Source organism: Anomalospiza imberbis, chromosome 15 (assembly GCF_031753505.1).
Source record: "Anomalospiza imberbis isolate Cuckoo-Finch-1a 21T00152 chromosome 15, ASM3175350v1, whole genome shotgun sequence".
Taxonomy (NCBI): Eukaryota; Metazoa; Chordata; class Aves; order Passeriformes; family Viduidae; genus Anomalospiza; species Anomalospiza imberbis.
Genome location: NC_089695.1, coordinates 9,067,152 through 9,087,534, shown reverse-complemented (window position 1 = coordinate 9,087,534; position 20,383 = coordinate 9,067,152). Strand labels below are relative to the sequence as shown.

General features: G+C 43.8%; 2 protein-coding genes and 1 long non-coding RNA gene across 6 annotated transcripts in view; 2 read left to right on the top strand and 1 right to left on the bottom strand.

Annotated features, from left to right (window-relative positions):
• PPP2CA (protein phosphatase 2 catalytic subunit alpha) overlaps positions 1 to 1,381 on the top strand; it is a 15,499-nt gene extending 14,118 nt beyond the window's left edge. Inside the window, exon 7 of the mRNA XM_068205760.1 lies at positions 339 to 1,381. Coding sequence (XP_068061861.1) covers positions 339 to 411 — 73 coding nt within the window. The 3' untranslated portion in view covers positions 412 to 1,381. The remainder of the gene's footprint in view (positions 1 to 338) is intronic.
• Positions 351 to 11,047, bottom strand: LOC137483019 (uncharacterized). The gene is made up of 2 exons (XR_011004310.1): positions 10,936 to 11,047; positions 351 to 10,303 (listed from the first exon to the last, which is right to left on the bottom strand). It is a non-coding gene; the product is annotated as an uncharacterized lncRNA (long non-coding RNA).
• SKP1 (S-phase kinase associated protein 1) lies at positions 10,984 to 20,383 on the top strand. Of its 4 annotated transcripts, none has more exons than XM_068205768.1 (6): positions 10,984 to 11,121; positions 13,791 to 13,887; positions 16,150 to 16,223; positions 17,400 to 17,543; positions 18,206 to 18,346; positions 19,113 to 20,383. In XM_068205768.1, exons 2-6 carry the CDS (start codon positions 13,791 to 13,793, stop codon positions 19,146 to 19,148), a joined length of 492 nt encoding a protein of 163 aa, XP_068061869.1. In that variant the 5' UTR covers positions 10,984 to 11,121; the 3' UTR covers positions 19,149 to 20,383. The 4 variants fall into 4 exon arrangements, with proteins under 4 accessions (XP_068061869.1, XP_068061871.1, XP_068061872.1 ...); XM_068205770.1 differs by lacking the exon at positions 10,984 to 11,121 and adding an exon at positions 12,690 to 12,712; XM_068205771.1 differs by lacking the exon at positions 10,984 to 11,121 and adding an exon at positions 13,385 to 13,406.

Below are 20,383 nucleotides of genomic sequence, written 5' to 3'. Positions count from 1 at the left end.
TAGTAAATGAGGCAAAAGCACAGTGCAAACTGCCCTCTTTGATAATAACTGGGGACTTTAACTTTCTAATAGATACAAATGGTCGACCACTTTGAGTCTTAAAGCTAAAATTAATTTCTCTCCAGACCTTCATGGTAAAAGGAATTTAATATGTGATGGTTGAAAGTACATACTAACAGGAGTGGAAGAGCTGGAACACTTGTTCTGGCTCTTAACTTGGTTGATAAAACTTGCAGAGACTCACTTGTGTTAAACCACTGCTCCTGTAATTCATGGCTAGAACATACCCTGAATGTCAGCTGAGCTCTTGTGTTTTCACTGATGTCTGTGCTCTTCAGTTTGCAGTTCGACCCGGCGCCGCGTAGAGGTGAACCGCATGTTACTCGTCGCACCCCAGACTACTTCCTGTAAAGAGATTTTAGACCTGTACAGTATTGCCATGAACCATATGTTGACCTAAAGAAAATGGGAAGAGCAACAGTAACTCCAAAGTGTCAGAAAATATTTAACATTCAAACTTTGTTTTCACATGGACCAAAAGACGTGCCATATTCAATACAAAGCCTCTTGTCATCAACAACTGTGACCACTTTAGAATGAACCAGTTCATTGCATGCTGAAGCAACATTGTTGGTCAAGAAACCAGTTTCTGGCATAGCGCTATTTGTAGTTACTTTTGCTTTCTCTGAGAGACTGCAAATAATAAGATGTAGACATTAACACCTCGTGAATACATTTAACTTTCCATTTAGCTATAGCTTTATTCAGCATGACTGTAGATAAGGGTAGCAGCAAACAATCATTGAAGCTTAAAGAACATTTTTAAAATAAGTACCAAGGCCTCATATTTGTTCTGAAACTGTTTGTTTTATTTTCAGGGAATACTGTTTAATTTAATTGTATTGATTTTTTTTTTTTTTTTTGTCTGCACTCAGTTCCCTTTTCCACTCTGCCCTACCATATTGTCCCTTGTAATTGTCCAAGGATAGTGAATTACTTTGAACAGAACTGTTTTTTTCTGTAAAACAATGTTACTGCAGGACAGAGCTGCAGTGTTTTTCATAATAAACTTGTGAACTAAGTATGGAAAAATGTCAAAATTCTAATTGCATCTCAGGTCAACTGTGGTTTAATAAACTAACATGTAGCTGGATGGGTTTTATAAACTTGCATAGAAATTTCCACCTTCTAAATAACTAAAACTGAGGTGATTTGGAGTGTGCTGGAAAACTCTGACCTTCTGAATCCTGTCCCAGGAAGGTGCCTGGGCCTGTGTCTCACAGCTGAGAACGGCTTGCTGGTTACTCACATGTTGCTCTTTCCCTCTTGGTGCTCTACTGAAATACTCAGAAATGGAAGAATATAAGTTCACTTAACTGATTGCGTGTGGCTTTATTTCAAGTGTAAATCTAAGTTTGAGTAATTTACAATGTAGGTGCTAATACTTAACATAATTTTTCTGAAAAAAATAAGAATAAAACCAGTTTTGTAAATATTAAAGGAAACAACTTGAAGTTTAGTGCTACGTGTATTTGCCCAGGCTTTCAATCTGAAAAACAGTGGTATGTGGTTTATGTTAACTTCTGTTTAAATATTTCCTTTCTGCTAACTTCAAAATTTGAACCCAAATTTGATTATGTGGTTCAAAGCCAAAATTCAAATGTTATTCTGCCTTAAGGCTTATGTGTGAAACTTCTTGGGTACATCTAAATGATGTACCTGGCTGGTGACTTAGTAGAAGGTCTCTTAATATTCAGATTGTTTGAGACTTTTAATTTTCTTGGGCACAGTGTAGATTCTGTAATAACATGGAGGTTTGTTTTTTACACTGCTTGTTTCTAAGGGAACACACAAATATTGCAGATGTCCAACTCACCCAGAGGTCTAGTCCTAGACATGCTTTTCTGAAAAGCTGGAGGACCACTTAATTCTGTAACTTGCAAAGAAGATGCTGCATTCCATCAAGCATTGCTTCATCCCCTTTCAGAAAGGCTCAAGTGGTTGCTTTTCCTTCAGCAGAATTTGAGCCCTGTCCTGGTAGGTTGGGTTCCAAATGGCTTCTGGAGAGCTCAGTCTGCTGTAGTTTGATCTCTTACAGGAAGAAGTGCATGCTAAAAATAAGTACACCTGAAGTGGCTTTTTTAGTATATTGGGAGCTTTTGCTTTGATCACTATTAAAACAATCCTTTGCTGAGAGTAGTTCATGTTCCATTCCTGTCACTTGTCTTTCTCTGTTTGTGTAGATGGGACTTTGTGCTTTCATTGACACCATTCCTTCAAGAGGAATGACTTTGCCCTATTTTCTGCTTTCCTTGTTGCTTTAATTGGCATGACTCATATGCTCTGGCAGGGAGCAGCCCTTTCTTTGCTTCAGTTTCTGTACACAAATCCAAGTGGTTGTTAGTAAAGTCCATGGACAATGTTGGAGTCACTCCAGTTTTTGTGCTTTCCTCTATAATTATGTTGTGATGGTCTGTGTGAAGATTCCAGTGCAAAAAAAAAAAAAACACATTGTGAAGAAAAAATATGTTGCTGTGATGGAGCACTAACCAGCTGAACTCATGTTTGGAAGATGCAAGAGAAAAAACAAATATATGGATAAATTGGGGTTTGATTTATTGGTAGCTGATTGGTACCTGCACAAAACTTCCTTTGCTTCAGCCTGGGAGCATGGTGGCTGCAGAGAAATGAGCAGGTTTTGGAGATCACTGGTAATTCCTCTGTCTCCACTATGCCTGCTGCATTCCATGCAATACAAAGTAGAGGCACAGCTGGAACTCTCCTGTATTGTGGTTGTTCGGTGTTGAAGTGGAAATGTCACACCCATTTCTTAGTGGGGAGGGCCAACATTGCCTTCTGATAACCTAAACCCCAGTTGGGGATGAAACTATACTTTTCCATGAGCTGTTCTTTTTTTCTTCTTTCTTGGAACTTGAATAGAGCCAGGAGAATATTGATGGACAAAGGGGGAGGGCTTTAAGCTTTCAAAATTTCATTATAAGTCATTGGCCATATCCTATCAAAGTGAGCACCCTAAACTGCTGTAGTGTAGGTGTGTCCTGAACTAAGGGCCCATGAAATCAAAATATGTTTTATGCATTATATACAGACAGAGGTGTATAGATTTGCCAGATTTTTTTCTCCCTTCACCCTCTTTCTGCACCTTTCTTCTGCCTATTTCCACCCTGTGCTTTGTTCCTCTACTTGCGGCCCTCCCTTCACAGATCCCTGGAGCTTGGGGCTGGCTGCTGCCCCAGTCCCTGCTCCGTTGCTGCCCAAGCTGCCACTGTAGGTGGGTGTTTGTCCAAGGTAACCAACGTGTGTGACTGTCACCTGGTGTTCATTTCGGATTGTTTTAGCTGCTGATGCTGCCATACACACTCAGTATCCCTGCTCCAAGTGCTTGGGCAATGTTACCTCATTTAGGTCTTCTGATCATACCCTGCCAAGATACTGCATGCATGGGAAAGTGCAGGTAGAGCATTACCTCCTTCCCCGTGTGTCTGGATGGTGACAGAACAAATTCTGCCCTGAGAAAAAGGTGGTGAGGGGACATCCTGCTAATGGAAGCTGTGACATTTCACCTGCTTCTTTCTTGGTCCAGTTCCTGTCAAAAGCTCCTCTAGTAACAGAAAAAACTGCTGAATGGTGCCAGTACTTACCAATCCATGTTCATGGGATTGATTTTGATTTTTATAGTAGTAAACTGAAGCACTGAGTCCTTTTTAGAAAGCAATTGTGTTTCAAGGACCTTGGGACAAGTCTTTGCTCTGACAATTTAAAAATTTATCCCGACTCTTAAAGGTAAAGGATTTCCCCCTGTAAAAGACAAAAACAAACTGCTATGATAGTGCTGGGTTTATTTTGGCTCTTTTTTCATAGTTCAATAAACACATTATTTTCCTTAGTAATACTGGAGTGCAGTTCCTGTTCTTGGAGGAGCTATGACCTTGGGAAGGGGCTGAAAAATAAGTACTCTTGTTCATTCAGGAAAAATGGTTGTAAGATGCAAGTGTGATCACAATTTTGAATTTCAAATTAAATGCTGCTCCAAATTCAGTGAGTTGAAAGTGTGCCTCCACTCATTACCTCCTTAGGCACCTGTTCCACACTCATTTATTGCTCTAATTGCTGCTTGTTTTGTCTGGATGCAGAGCACCCCTGGAAACTCTTAATGTATTTTAATGGTTGCTGTGTAGGTTAGAGCAAATTTTGCCAGAAAAATGGCTTTTTACATGTTCCATATTTTTTGCAACAATACTCATGGTTTGTATGAGCTTGGATTTTTGGAGCAAAATGTCTGCAAGCAGTGATTTTTGAAGCCTTGTAGAAGGCATTGGATGCCTTCTGTGTGCTATGGCAGTCATGACACAGAGGACTGGTGTTCTGCAAGTTCTTCTGGGAGAAGGTTTGAAACAGGTAAAGTGTTGAGTAAAAATCACACTGGACTGTGTAGAAATCTTTCAGTACCCACGAACACACCAACAAAGCCCTGCAGAGTCAGCAGTTCATGAGTCAGCCTTCTGTGGTTTTACAAAAAGTTATTTTGGTGCTCTAATTCATTTGGCTTTACTCCTTTTGGATGGGAATAAAGGCAGGCTGCTCTCTTGAGCAAGGGACCAGAGTGCTTTGGCATATGGACAGGGAAAAAAGGCTGAAACAACACTTTTGGTTTTAAATTAAACAGTGCTGCAAGTTTTAGCCTTTTAAAACCTGTGCTGGAGCTTGAAAGCTTTAGTCTTTTAAGATGAGTTGAACTACTGATCTCTTAATTACTCTCTGGTGAAAAGAACTTTGGGATGGAAACTAAAATGATTGCTGCTTGGTATAAATAATGTATAAAACATTAGTTGCTAATAGTACCTGGGGCTGCTAATTGGAGGAGGAGCAGTGTGATCAGGCTGAGCATCCTCCATGAGAACTTGCAGGAAAGTGATTTTGAGGAGAGCGCTCTCCATTTTGCAGCTACTCATATCATTGCACAAGGTTGTATAAATTAAACTAAGTCTATGCTTTTGGTTGTCTTGACTTCTGTATACATCTTCCTCAGTAGATTTCCCCCAAGTACATCTGGGTTTTTGGAGGTTAGGTTATTTTGGTTTGCTTTTGTTGCTTTAGTTTGTTTGTTTTTTAATTTCAATAAATCTATAAGCTGTTTTCCAGATTATGCATTTAAAAGTGAAAGTACTGAACTGTAAAAGAGCAGTGTCCTGTTTCCAATGATAATTGCACGATCGATTGGGCTGAAAGGCTTTAGCCTGGCTCCCAACTGCCTTTCTTTTTCAGGAGTTTGAGAAAAGACCCCTTTACATCCAGCCTAACCCTACACCTTGCTCTGAAAAACCTTTATTGTGGCCATCAGTGCAGGAGTCGGCAATGATGGCTGCTCTATTCTGCTTCATTATTCTTTATTTTATAAGGAAAATGCAGGGGGGCGGGTGGGGGAGCACACAGCTGAAGAAGCCCTGCCTGGGAGTATCCTATGGTGGGTGTTTCATTCCACGCTTGACCCACTTTTCAGGCAGCTCTGCTCCTTTTCCACTGCTGTGTTTGTCCTCGGGGAAGAGGAACACAGCCGGCTGCTGCTGGAGCAGGGACAATGCCCAGGGGACGGGGTGCCGCAGCTTCCTGGGAGAGAGAAAGGCTGGTGACGGGTTCTGTTTGTCTGGTCATGAGTTTATCCAGCTTTAGCTCAGCCATCTCAAAATGTTATTGGACTGTCCCTTTCTCCCCTGGAATCTCTTTTTAAAATGCTTTGAATGCATTTAAAAATGCTGACTTCTGAAACACACTGTATTTATTCCCATGGACTTTGAAACCTCAAAGTAACTGCTCTTTATCATCTGCGGTGTCAGAACCAGCCCAGAATCTGCTTTTTGGACTTTGAACGGCTCCAGCGTTGGAGACCAGTGCCAGGCAGCCCTGTAAAGCTAACCCAGTTCCCTTCCCCTTGTGTTTATATCAAGGATTTTTACAGTTTTATACGGTACCGCTGAAGGTCGTTCTCAAGGCCACCTACAGAAAGTCTGCGCTTTTCATTTTCTTGGAATGCCCGTGAGCGCATCTCTCCGGGGCTGAGCTCGCAGACGGCTCCCGTCGCTCGCGCGAGCCCCGGCGCCACCGCGTGGCACTGCCCCGCCTGGCGGGACCGGCGCGTCGTGACCCGCTCTGCTCCGCTCTGCTCTGCTCTGCGGTCGGCAAGGCTGACGTGCACTGCCTCTAACGTGGCTGGAGGGGAGTGACCCTCACCCTCGGCAGCCTGAGGATCCGGGCTTGGCTCCTCCAGAGTGCTCCAGATGATTTCAGAGGATGCCAGGGCAGAACTGGTACAAAAATCACTGTTTAAATATGGGGAGGTGGAGTGACAGTGAGATTAGGAAATAGGTGCTGCAAATAGGTTTGAGATAGGTATTTCTATTTTCAGTCTTCTCCTCTTCAGCTTTTTAAACTGTCTTGAATCCCCGTTGTTATGTAAGGGGAATGAGAGTGCGGTTAGAGGAAGGAATAGAAGCTGATAAAAATTCTCACTTGATGTCTGCTTGACAGGATTCGGTTCTTGGGTTTTGTCAGTCCATTGGTGTCTACTCTGCTCCCAGAGTCCCCACCTGCCATGCTGTGTCTAGCTCTGGGATCCCCAACATCAGAAGAACATGGACCTGCAAGACCAGAGGAGGCCATGGAGATGCTCTGAGGGCTGGAGCCCCTCTGCTCTGCAGCCGAGCTGGGAGAGCTGGGGGTGTTCACCTGGAGAGCAGAAGGCTCCAGAGAGACCCGAGAGGCCAGGTCTCAGTCCGGTGCCTAAAAGGGCTACAAAAGAACTGGAGGGGGCCTTGGGACAGGGGCCTGGAGTGACAGGACAAGGGAGATTGGCTTTAAACTGAGAGAGCAGGACTAGACTGGATGTTGGGAAGAAATTCTTGCCTGAGCGTATGGTGAGGCCCTGGCACAGGCTGCCCAGAGAAGCTGTGGCTGCCCCATCCCTGGAAGTGTTCAAGGCCGGGTTGGAATGGGACCTTGAGCAATCTGGTCTAGTCCACAGCAGAGGGCTGGAACTGGATGATCTTTAAGGTCCCTGACAACCCAAACCATTCTAGGATTCTGTGATTCTCTGACCTGGATTCTCACCCAAGTGCTGGGCTCTGCCACCCACCATTTTGCATTGCTGGGGTACAACTTCTATGAAAAGTGACACCTCCTCAAGGATGCTGTTTTAATACAAAATTTGATGAAGTGGAAATGCAATAATTAGCTTTTTATATAATTAGCTTTTTCAGACTGGTACTGAGAACAAGAATTTTCCTCTTCTGCTGCTGCATTGTTCCAAGACTGCTTTAAAAAACAGTGGCCCAGGCCTTTGAGCTCACCAGCATCCTTCTACCATCTCTCTCACATGAATAATTCTGATGTTTTCTGGTTTTACACTGAACCAGTCAGTTCAATTATCTTCAAACTTGATGTGGCTGCTTGTTTTAAAAAATGCTCATCTTTCGTATTCCTGAAAAAAAGGAATTATTTTTGCAGCAAGTCTCATTCTCCCCTACATGCAGATTAGGTTTTCAGATTCCATGGTCATACCTGGCTCTTTTCCTGTCTTGCTCTCCTTGGTTCAGTGAATTCAGGATGACTTCTGTGGATTTTTCCAACTTGTTGATGGAGCAAAGCTGAGCTCTTTCAAGCCTGATTGTCATTAGACTTTGACAATGCCACATCACATTTGTATTGAAAAATAATCAGTGTGTTACCTCCATAGTCTCTAAATCACCACCAGCAGCTAAAAAAAAAAAATCCCTTTTCTCTGTCAAAGTGGAATGTGAGGCTGTGGAGCAGATGCAGGGCTGCTCCCTCACATTCAGCATGTTAAACTCTCTTCCCCTATGGCTGCTCAACTGGCTGCTCCTGCAGCCCAGGGATGCTGTGAATATGTAGGTCAGGGCTCCTCTGGGTCTGATTAAGCATTGAATCAAGCTCAGTTGCTCCAATCTTTTCAGGTATTTGCTTTGGTGTTAATCTGCTCCCTTCCTCCTTCACATTCTCAGTGGTCAAAGGCCCTTAATTGTAATTTACCCGTGGCTAATACATGGTGTGATTCCCTGCACTCAGGGGAGCAATGCTCAGCTTTAGGAGTATTTGCAGTGCAATCATTACCTGTGTGCAGAACAACTGAAATTGGGCCACTCCTTTTTTAAGCAATCTTGTTTTTGCCTCGCAGCTTTAACCAGGGGTAGGGGTTTTGTGCCATTAATACTGACTGACTCACAGCACTTGGGCTATTGCCGCTGCAGCAGCTGCTTGTTCACAACAGATAACGGGAAGCATCTGGAGTGGCTGGGGAGGTTCCTTGTACGATATGTAGGGCACAGTGGGAGGTGCTGTCATGTGATTAGAGCGTATCTGTGACAGCCATCTGTCTCTTTTTGGGGTGTGGGGTGTTTTTGCTGTTTTAACTTTCCCAAACTTCTAATTCAACAGCAGGATTCAAAATTCACTGAGGATGGAATTTTCTCCTTTGGAAAGCTGTAGAGAGCTGTACCAAGTATACTCAGCAGTATAATTTTGAATTAAATTTATCCACAACTATAATTAAGCATGGAATTTAGTTTTTTGCCTGTTCCTAGATTCCATTATATTTGTCTTGTGTTGAGAGCAAACCCCATCCCCCCTTTGCTGAGCCTGATTTGTAGTCTGTAAGCTTGTGCTTGCTGGTCAAGAGCCAAATCAGAAACCTTGGTCTTTGACAACACTGGAAAAGAGGATTTAGAATTTGTAGACAGGTTTGCCACTGGCCACCTTCTGTTATTGTCTGATTCTCTAAACCAAGGAGTTTTAATATAAACAAAAAATAATAATTTAAGGAAAATAAAGGCAGTGGTTTTTAGTGCACCGAATGTGGTTCTCAGCACAGGAGTATGAGATGGTGTGATTGAGGAAGAAAGAGGTAAATGCGATGCTGGTACAATCAAAAAGTCATCTTAGATGTAGTCCAGAGGCTTCCCACTCTATATATGAGATACACAGAAATCAAAAATGCAAATCAGGTCCCATTCAATGGTAAACAGAGTTTAGGTGCTTGTCAATACCAGGATCTCTGAGGAACTTCTGTTAGTGTCCAAGTCTGCTGCCGAGCATCACCTGGCCCCCCGGCTGCTCCCTCAGCTGTTAGGAAGAGTTCCAGGGCAGCACACAGTAATCCAGGCTGGAAGGGACCACAGGGGTGACCTGGATCCACCTGCAAAGTCAGATCAGGTTGCTCAAAGCTGTATTCCAGTCTGCTCTAACAAGCTGCTCAGCGTCCTAAAGCCCATGGAACAAGCTTCCCAAGTCAGGCAGTCGCCTCCAACCGTTCTTTGGAATTTATAGAGAGGCCAGTTCTAAGTGATACACTGATGTAGAACAGCCAGGCTATCAGCTGAGCTCTAGGACGTTCTTCCTAGCTGAGAATCTGTTTGAATCTTCCATCTCTCCCGAGAACAGCCCCAATGAACAAGGTATCTAATACTGAATAGTTTTCTGTTCGTAGTCTCACTTGTTATGTGAGATGGGTACTGGCACAGGTTGCCCAGAGAAGCTGTGGCTGCCCCACCCCTGGAAGTGTCCAAGGCCAGGCAGGACAGAACCCTGAGCAGGCTGATCTAGTGGAAGGTGTCCCTACCCATGGCAGGGCAGGTGTCACCAGATCAGCTTTAAGGTCTCTTCCAACCCTTAATATTCTATGATTCTACTCTCAGATGGAAGGGAAGGGAGCAAAGGAGGAAAGGGAGTAAGGAATACTTGACAGTCATTGGCTTGGCTACTGAACTGAGAAAAACAAGATTCTCAACTAAGAAATTCTGAATCCTGGGAATATTCTTCATGTTAGAAGATATTTTCCAGTGGGTCTGGCTGTCATTTGTTCCCTAACGTGTGGGGTGCACAGCCTGGGACTCTCTGGGACCCCAAGAGACAGGAAATCTGTGACTTAGCACAGAAACATTAAGGTTGGAAAACATCTCCAAGATTACCGAGTCCAACCCTTGATTGATCAGCACCTTGTCAGCCAGAGCAGAGCACTCAGTGTTTCAGTTCAGTTGTTTCTTGCACACCTCCACGGATGGTGACTCCACCACCATGCCAGTGCTTGACAACCCTTTCAGGGAAGAAATCCTTGCTGATGTCCAACTCAGAGCTAAATCCATTTCCGGCTCCATGAAAGCTCCCGCACGTATTTCCACTGGAGGAAGGCTGGCTGATGTTGGAACAATTTTAAACTAGCCGGTTGTTCAATGTTGTTTTTCGGCTAAAATGTCTTCCGCCTCTGGAGCAACCCCTGACGATGGGATTTCACCGTGTTTACCTGCGGGAAGCCTCCACAGATATTCGCAGCATCACCCCGCTTACCCCCGGGCCTCGGCCTTTCTCCCCGTGAAGGAACACCAGCACAGTGGGCGTCCTGGGGCGAGCCCGTGTTACCCTGAATGACCGATTTCACCACACGATCTGCCAGCCGGGACGGCTGGAGAGCACCGAGCCAGCCCCCGGGCACCGGCGCCCTCCGCCGTCACGGGAGCGCCGCGCTGCCCTCAGGGGCGGCGCGGACGCCGCGGGGCCCGTTCCCCCCGGAGCGCGGACGCCGCGGGGCCCGTTCCCCCCGGAGCGCGGACGCCGCGGGGCCCGTTCCCCCCGGAGCGCGGACCCCGCGGGGCCCGTTCCCCCCGGAGCGCGGACGCCGCGGGGCCCGTTCCCCCCGGAGCGCGGACGCCGCGGGGCCCGTTCCCCCCGGAGCGCGGCCGGGCCGGGCCCGCGGGGAGGGGCCCTGGCCTCCGTCTATTGTGCGGCTTCTGGCGCGGCTGCGTGGCTGCCAGAAAAACCCTCCACCGGCCGCTCCCTCCCCCCAGACTCGATTCGGCTCCGCTGCCCGCTCCGCACCTCGTGGAAGGCGGCGCGAGTACCGGTTTTTACCGTTTCGGAGCCGCGGTGGGGCGTTTTGCTCAGGCGTTCGCGGCGGGCAGCCCGGGCGTTGCGAGGCGGCGAGAGGCGGGTCCTTCCCCCTCCCCCGCTCGGTATAAGAGCGCCGCCGCCGCAGTCGGGCCCGAGCGCCGCCGCCGCCTCCTCACGGTCCGTTCGCGGAGCCGCCGCCGCCTCACGGTGAGGCCCGGGCGGGGCGGGGGGCGCGGGGGCAGGAGTAGGGGCTGTGTGCGCGCGGCGAGCCCGGCCTGGCGCGAACGGAGGGTCGGGAGGCCGTGGGGTGATCGCGGGGGCCGGGACGGGCGGAAAGGTGAGCGCTCCTGGGCCGTGCAGGGATGGAGCTCCCGGGCTTCGCCGGGCCCGAGCCCTCTCGGGCCGTGCGGGAGTGAAGCTCCCGCGGGGCTGGTGTGGAGAGCGTTGCCCGCGGGGGTGGCGGGTGAAGCCTCCGAGCAGACCGAGCCTCCCCCCGCGGCTCCCGGGCGGCTGTGCCTCCCCCTCCCGCTCCCACTGCCCCCCGTGACCCCGAGCGGCGGCCGCGCCTCGGGTGTGAGTTCGTTACCGGGCTCCTGGTTACCGGCGCTGGCGCGGGAGGCGGGGGGAACGGCGGGCATCCATCCGGAATGGCGCTGAGAGGCGCAGCTGTAGGTGGCTGAGCTCGGCGTTTCAGGCTTAGACGAGTAAATTACTGCTGTAATTCAGGTTTGGCTTGCGCTCGGCTCCCAGCCTGTTGTGCTGTTGTCAAATAAAGCTTTTGGAACTGGTTTGCTTAGTCACCCGGTGGTGCTGCTGCCCAGGGACTGTCACCTGCCGGAGCTGTACTGCAGCTTGCTAAAAATTAGTTCTGTTTTTTTTTCCTGTTTTCTAGGAAACTGAGTTCAGTGGTGTAAAAAAAAAAATGAAATTCTGATGTGTTGTCAATGATAAGGCAGTAGTTTAGCTTCATTCTAGCTGTTTCAGACCCTCAGCAATAACTGAAGGTCTTGTTAGAAGTGAGTTTGGATGATAGGAGGGAAATATCCTTGCTGGGGCTCCCCTGGCTAAGGCAGCATCCCTGCCTGGTTCTGCTGTGCAGCATTATGTAAGCCCAGGCACAGGGAGGCTGGCGATGGAGCTGGGTTTGTTCTGGAGTACTCCCAGGCAGTCACTGCAAGAACAGATGCATTAATATTAAAATGTGTGCCTACAGCACTTTTCCCAAACATCATTCAAACTGCTAATGCAGATCTGTGCTGTAGTCCAGATTCTGGCTTTGTGTGTGTATAAATACATACCTATAGATATATATATGTGTGTGTATATATATATATGTATACACACACACACTCTTGTACCTTTGGAACAGTCATGACTGTGTTCCTCCAGAACACCCATCTTAATTAGAAGTAGCACTGTCATATAGGGTTACATTGCTGTGTAAACATTAACTGTCTGCTCACTGTCAAATGGAAATTAAAGCAGTGAGGACTCGGGGCTGGTGTGAGCTGCTTAATAACGCGTGTTGGCCGAGCCTCCCCTGGCCTGGGTTTGCACAGGGCTGTCAGGCTCAGCTACTCTGAGTTTTCAGAAAGAGGTAATGCAAATTTGCTTCAAGTGGTCCAGTTAAATAACTGTTGATAGCTCAAGTACTACTGTGAGGAACTAGTGTGTGAGCTTGTAAGTTTGGTGGAGGAAGAACGTACACAATTTAATTGAAATTGAAATTCTTTGCTTCTGGAGCTGTTTACAGTAGTTGCAGGCTGTGCAAACACATGCTTCAGTGATCTTGAAGCAGGTAACTCAAGGACCCAAAAATAAAGGAAACTGTTGCAATGGTTTGTGCTTACAAATATTTTGAGTGGTAAAGGAACTTACAACACATCCTACTTGCTGGTTGAGAAAAAATTTTACAAATTTATTTGGCCAGACAGTTGTGTTTATAGTGTCCTTTGGTTGGCTCAAGTGCACTGATACTCTGCAGTCTGCATGTGTAGTTTCAGACAGAAGTTGTAATCTCCTGGCTGCTATGTCATGTGCTTTACTTCTGGGTTTCAGTTGTTACATATCTAGAATGATTCTTTTTTTGTAGAATTTGATGGTGTTTTTGCTAATGACACCTTTCAAGCCTGCTGCCTCTTTATTGTAGGTCTTACTGCAGTTTGTCTGAGAAACTTTGTTAAAATGCACGGTTATCTCAGATGCTAAGGAAGTACTGATCTTGCTTCCTGCTTTGCAAAGGCAGTAGTGAGTGCTGAAGACCTTCCTTGTAGGAGATTATTGCTTTTTAATCTCTTCAGAAAACCAAACACTTTTCTGGAGGAAAGCCTTTGATCCTGAGTAACCTGGTCTGTTTAACTCTCTTTAGAGCAAGGGAGGCTGGACTAGACTCTATCTAGGAGAATTCCTTCCAACCTCCATGTTATGATTCTGTTCCAGAGGCTATCATTTGAAAACAGCTTTTGAGATCTGACATCGTTTGAGCAGTTGAAGTGAGTAGCAGTTGTTTGGATTTGAAGGGAGGTGGTGTTTTGGAAGTGTTGACATTTTTTTCAAGCAAAAGATAGCTGTAGTGTTATACTAGAAATAAAAGCACTATTGACTAATCTGTGTATTTTATGCTTTCAAGTTAAGGAAAAAAAGCTCATGAATTAGTGTTAGACTTCAGTCAATCCTTGTTTCTTAGGCATGAGAATTAATGAATTTAGGGCTTTTGATTCAAGGAGTGAAAAATCTGAATGCACCTGAAGTGGCATTGGGCTATCTGCTGTTGTGAAGAAACAATTTCAGCAGTAAAGGTGACACACATCTTTGAGTCAGCTGAACCTGTAACATCTGCTGAACATTGTGTGGAAATAATTGTCCTTCTCTTGTAGATGCCTTCAATTAAACTGCAGAGTTCAGATGGAGAAATCTTTGAAGTTGATGTGGAAATTGCAAAACAGTCTGTGACTATAAAGACTATGCTGGAAGGTAAGCGTGTGAGACCCTGAGGAAGCCTCTTGGACAGTAATTGAGACAAGCTGGTACTGTGCTGAAAAAGGATTCCCAGGTCTGTAGAGCAGCTTGCTGTCTCCTGCCTGAACAGCTGTAACTCCTGCAGCTGTAGGTGAAGCTGTTTAGGGTGGATGTGCTCTTGTAAAAAGCCCTGGTTAAGAGCACTTGTAGGGAGGTCAGCAAAATGCAAGAGCCCACTGCCTTGCCTACAGTCTGCTTCAGTTTTGTGAGAGTTAAGCAAACAGAACATTAATATTTAAAACTTCAGTTTATTTAATCACACAAACCAATCTTAGACTGTAAATATCACTTGTATGGAGTGGGAGATAATAAATCAATGCAATAAAGAGCCGAAGTTAAACCTGTATTGTGAGCTTGTGGATGCTGTTAAATTATTTGGGATAAATACTTAGGTCTGATCTCCTGCTGATATAAATTTGAAACAAAAGAACTCCTGGCGGGGGAGGGGAAATCTGCCAGATGGCTGGGATACAGAGCAAACTGTCAAATCCCTCTAGTGCAAATCCTCATTGTTTACTGGTGGTTTTTTCTAGTTTTTGGATATATTAATGAATTAACTTAGAAACAATTATTTCTGTAGATGTAGTTAATATTATGCTCTTACATGTTAAGTGTTTGGTTGTGACACCTTATGAGAACAGTAAAAATAAGACTGAATTATGTCAGGCATTGAATGCTTCTGTTCTTTTAATAAGATGCTGTTGAACATAGCTGGCAAAACAAACAGGAAATGGAATGCATTAGGGTGCACAATTCTCAGTTTTCTCCTGCAGGAGTTGTGCCAGTGTTGGTGCTTAGTGACCCTCAGCTGGAGATAGAGGGAGGTTATTCATGGGAAGTGTGTAAGCTAGGCACCATAAACTTGCCTCTTTCTAGCCTGGGAGAGAACCAGTCTGCTAGTACAGGTGGAACGCATTTTCAATGCAGGTGGCTGAGCATCAGTTAATGTTGTGTGTGTTTGGTGCTGCAGCTGAGAGGGGAGGAGCTGAAAGTTTGGGTTGTACTGAGTACCACAGGACCACCAATGAAATATCAGTTTTCTGCTAAAAGATAAAATTGCTGGTTCAGAGGTGATGGTGACAAGTTAAGCAGACTTTACTGATAACAATATCTGTTAAACTTCAGATATTGCTTGAATTATTTCAATATCTTTTAATGGCAGTGTTTCAGTTCTGAATCTGTGGAGTAATTTCAAAGAAAAAATAGTGTTAATTAGCATCCCACTGATAACAACACTAGTGGCTTGTCTAAATAGAGAAGTATGTGTTTTTTATCATGTACAAATTTGAGGCGTGATGATGGTCATATGTTCTTAAAAATTAGGTTCCTTGATGATGTAGAATTGGCCCATCTGTGCATGTAATGAGTGAAGGTCTGCATTGCTAGTCAATTACATAACGTAATTCCAAGATGTCTTTGACAAGCTAGGGTGTCATCCAGCTGTTAGCATTTGGGTAATAAAAAAAGCACATTCTTTGATTAAAGATGGCTAATATGTTATTTGTTCTCTGTATCAAGTTGAAACTTTATCTTTTTCTCCTAACTTTTACACTGATTCCTTGATCATATAGAGGGGACAAATCCAGATCTCCCTGGAGCGTGCTGACAAGCTTTTAAAATAAGAAGTGTTGGAAGCATGCTTTAAAAATGCTTTTTTTAATTGAAGGATTTGTGCTGCTGTCTTACCATGTGAATGTCTTCAGCTGGTACAAATGATTCAGAGCCTGAGAGCAGCACTTCTATGGCTACAGTATTTCCTGCTCATGCAGAGGACAAGATGCTGTGTCTATTTACCACAGTAGATGTGAATTCTTATTTAATCATCAGTGGACTGGGAGCCCCCAGTTAGAACTTGTGGGTTGAAACTGTGTAAGTGGTAAAAATGCACAAATGTTTGTCAGATTGTTCAGCATCTGAGTTCATATTCAGATTCAGAACACTGAGTTAGCAAGTGACAGCTTACTGATGGTTTGTAGATGCTCTCATTTGATGAGGCAGCCTTATCAGCCACTTAACCTCAACTTGGTACAATCTAGGATGTATAATGCAGCCATAGCTCCACACAGCCTTCCAAAAGCTCCTTACCTCTCAGTTTAGAGGTCCTTTGTTACCAATCATTCAGCCTCAGTGTTGTCAAAATAGTGAAGAACTGATAAAGCATCCCAGTTCAGTAAATGGTTTTGTCTGCCAATTGCTCAGTCATCTTTCCATTTTTAGATTTGGGAATGGATGATGAAGGTGATGATGACCCAGTCCCTCTTCCAAATGTTAATGCAGCCATCTTAAAAAAGGTAAGATGAAAGCTGTTGCGCTCCGTGGCAGTAAAGAAATTTAAAACTCATCTTGGAGTTGGGCATTATGAACTACTGGTTAGAAAATATTTTTCATGTGCTACAAGTTTAACCAAATCAAGGTGCATGAACACGGGCATGTGGGCTGAGGCTGGCAGGTGGATAGTGACAGTATGTACAGGGGTGACCTGGAACAGCAGCTGTAAGCCAGACAGGCTTCCTAAGGAAGTGGTGCTGGGCTCTGCACACCGGCATTTCATGGTGTTAAAGCACTGGTTTTAATTGGATTCTGTGAACTGAGGTGGCCGTTCATGAGATGCAAATGTTTGGAGAAGGATTAAGGGACAGGCAGTGCTGAGAGTGACTGGCAGTGGCAGTCACTGTGTCTGGGTGGCAGTGACAGTGCTTAAGAGACACTGTGTGCACTTGGTGGTATTAAATTCATTAACAGACCATGGTCATTGGGTCAAGGGAGAAAACTGTAATTGTGTGGTGTCCAAGATTCTTTATGCTCTCAAATAGAAAGTGGTGCCAAAGTAAGCACCAAAGTATTGTGCCTGTTTTGGGGTAAATAGAGGGTTAGGAATTGTTTCCTAGTGAACAGACAACAGACACAACTTAAATTTGTGAAGTCTCTCAGGCTGGTGAAATGGAACAGGATTTTGCTTGCAGTAGATCCCCGCTTCTTTTATATGTCTGGGTCATGAGATTGCATGTTCCCAAACAAACAAAAAAAAAACCAAAAAAAAAAAAAAAAAAAAAAACACCAAAAAAACCTCAAACCAACACTAATGGCAAACTTGCTGGCTGAACTTTGTTCTGGGGTGAATGTGACCTGCTGGTAGCTGTTACCACTCTGCTCTCTTCCCCTGTGTAGTGTCTGCTTAATACAAAGAATGTTTCTGCAAACACATTAAATACAGCAAAATGAGGTTTAGGTTTACTTTGTACAGCCCATGTATGTTAGCACAGGGACTAACAACTTCATAGTGCCAGCTGCTGGCTTTTAAGATTAAGTAATTAACATGCTACTAAATCATTTGGGATTTCTGAAAGCTGTTGTATTCTGGGATTGGGGATCAATTGTTCTAATTTCTTCCAAAATGAAGTTAAGTTATAGTTGTGTTTTATGGGAGAATCACTTGGATAAAACTTTAATATCAAAACCATAATTAGGTGATTCAGTGGTGCACCCATCACAAGGATGATCCACCTCCTCCTGAGGATGATGAGAACAAAGAAAAGAGAACAGATGACATCCCTGTGTGGGATCAAGAGTTTCTGAAAGTAGACCAAGGAACACTTTTTGAGCTTATCCTGGTGAGTGTCCTCAAGAAGGGTAAAGGCTGTGCCTGTGAAGTGCTGCTATGCACTTGAGAAATAAAGCCTTTGTGCTTCTTGAGTTACTTCTTCATTGGAAAGGGGGCATGTGGGGAGGGCAGGTGGTTCTGGTGAGTATTGACTGAAATTGGTGAGGATGTTGGAGTGTTAGCCTAATGCTGGTATTAATCTATACTCATTCATCAATCAAAATACTTTACTAAATAGCACTGTCTTTTATTCTTGTTGCTCTCAAGTCTGAGTTGAGGGCTTATTACTAGTTAGAGTTCTGGAGATCTGCATAAAAATGAAAATCTGACTTTGACTGTTAAATTTGTACTGTGTATACCTGTGAGCCAATGTTACCTGCCTTGGCTAGTTAACAGTACTGCCACACTGAAGATCTTGGATGTTTGCAGACTTCTGAAAGCTATTTGTAAAGGGAGGAGGAGGAGTGTTTTTCATGATACAAATGATTACCTTCTATTTGGCAAGCAAGTTTTAGCTACTGTCCCTTGAAGGTTTTAGCTAGAAGCTTCTCAAAGTGGGAGTGATCTGTTTGCATACAGTATTCTAAAATTTCAGTGCAAACTTAACTTCTGTAGTGCATCTACAGAGCCAGAATATTGATATGGAAGCCTTAAATCTGAAAACTTTTACAGGCTGCGAATTACTTGGACATCAAAGGTTTGCTGGATGTCACATGCAAGACAGTGGCAAACATGATCAAGGGGAAAACTCCAGAAGAAATTCGCAAGACATTCAATATTAAGAATGACTTCACTGAAGAGGAAGAAGCACAGGTACTTGGTCTGGGTTTAATTATAATTTAGATGGCTGTTTGTGCTGAATTACTGTGTGGTGCTTCATAACTCAATTTGTGATGCAGCAGACTTGTTACCAATAAATGTAAACTAATTCATCAACTCCTCCTAATTGGGGTTCTACTAGCAGAAGACTTTTTGGTGTCCACTATGCTTGCAGCCCATTACCTGAAAAGGTCAAAACAAAATGTATTGATTTTTCTAGCTCCGTCATGTCTAATAGGAAAGCATGTAGGATTGTTTATGGCAGTCTTAGTTTGCTGGTTTGGGGCAGTCATAGGAATGCTGAAGATGAATTGCTGCATGTGGCTGGAAAGGTAAGTTTGGGTTCTCTAAGTAACAAACTCATTGATCTTAAAACTTGACCAACAAACCAACTGCAAAATGGCAGAGTAGGGGAAAAAGCAGAACATGATGCCTGGTTTCAGTACAGGGCAATGAGTTGTAGATTTGGGTATTTTTTCAAGGCTATGTCATAAACAGGTTAGACTTCAGGTACTCCATTTGCTTTAATTGGTTGGAAAATTTCAGATTTGCTCAAACCTGGGCATGAAAAACCTGGCTTTACACTGATAAACAGGCCAGTTTGGAAGACAGATTTTTATAATTGCAAAATCTGTGTGAAAAACTAAAACTGCTCCAGGTTTGTCTTCCTGCAGTAAATTATCCTGAATGCTTATGGGTATTTCCAGCCAAAGGCTTAGAATTTCACTGCATTATACTAACAGTTAAACTGCTCTTCCAGGTACGTAAAGAGAACCAGTGGTGTGAAGAGAAATGAAGTATTGTGCCTGACACTCGAACACTGTAAGGATTGTTCCAAATACTAGTTGCACTGCCCTGTTCATAATTGTTAATATTAGACAAATGCAGCAGCAAATGAAGTTGTGTTAGCAGGATCTTGTTCCCTTTGCATGTGTAGTGGTTTTTTGAGTACAGATCTAGATCTGAGTTTTTACTAGTGTAATTGGATGTCTTTTTACTTTGCATTGAATAAAACTGAACTAAGTGTGGATTCTGTATGGAAAGTAGCACTTAAGGTTGTCATTTTCATTACACTTTTAAACTGTTGAAGTCCAGTTACAGTGCTAAGGATTGATTCTGTTGTAAATAAAAACATCTGACTTCTTCCTCAAGAAGAGCAAAACACATGTCTTTACAGGGTATTGATAACTTCAGAAAGAAAAACAAACCAGGATGTGTCTTGGGGAACTAGATAATATTAAAAAGTTACTGGATTTCTTACAAAAACATTGTGGAAAAAAGTTAAGTGTTACTTAAAGCTATATAATTTTCAAGATGGTTCTTGTCCTGCATTTAAAAAAATAATTAAATATTTGACCACTTTCTTGTCCTTTTAGTCTTGCCTTATAGACTAGTGAAAATGTGATTTAGAACTAAACAAGCTCCTGACAGTTAAATTTGAATACTTCAGCCATGTCTTGAAGATCTGCCTCTAGGTGATAGCAAATAAAAGTGTGTTGCTTTATGCACAGGATGGGTGTGTTTTTATACATGTTACTGTTTAAAGTGGAATCCAGATTTGACCAAAAATGACTGACATTACCAAAGTTAATATTATTGACCTGTGCATGCCATTAGTGGCTGGTTTTTAGGCAGTTTTAAAGACCCTTGTGATGTAGCTCTTGGAAACATGGTTTCATGTGTCCACAGGAAATCTTATGCCTCTGTATGTGATACTTCAGCTTGTAGAGACTTAATTATTGCATACAAAGCTAATGCAATATCAAGCTTAACTTCTTTGGACAAAGCCACTTGCAACTAGTTAAACAGTAACTGGTTCTCCTTTTTTTTTTTTTTTTTTTTTTTTTTTTACAGTTCCCTTATAGGGAGTAGGGGATGGTTGTGTGGTAGATCTTTGAGGTGTGCTCTTAGCTTGTATTGCATTCCATTCTCTGTATAAACCTTAGAGTAGAATGAACCTTAATAAACATACTTATCTCACTTGAAATATTGGTGTTTCACTTCTGAATTAATAAAGGGCTTTTAAACTTT

Bases quoted from the DNA above. Each gene is read 5' to 3' on its own strand.
- SKP1 (XM_068205768.1), top strand. From the start codon at position 13,791: ATGCCTTCAATTAAACTGCAGAGTTCAGATGGAGAAATCTTTGAAGTT. The intron at 16,224-17,399 runs GTAAGATGAAAG...AACCATAATTAG, and splicing joins ATGCAGCCATCTTAAAAAAG to GTGATTCAGTGGTGCACCCA. The intron at 17,544-18,205 runs GTGAGTGTCCTC...AAACTTTTACAG, and splicing joins CACTTTTTGAGCTTATCCTG to GCTGCGAATTACTTGGACAT.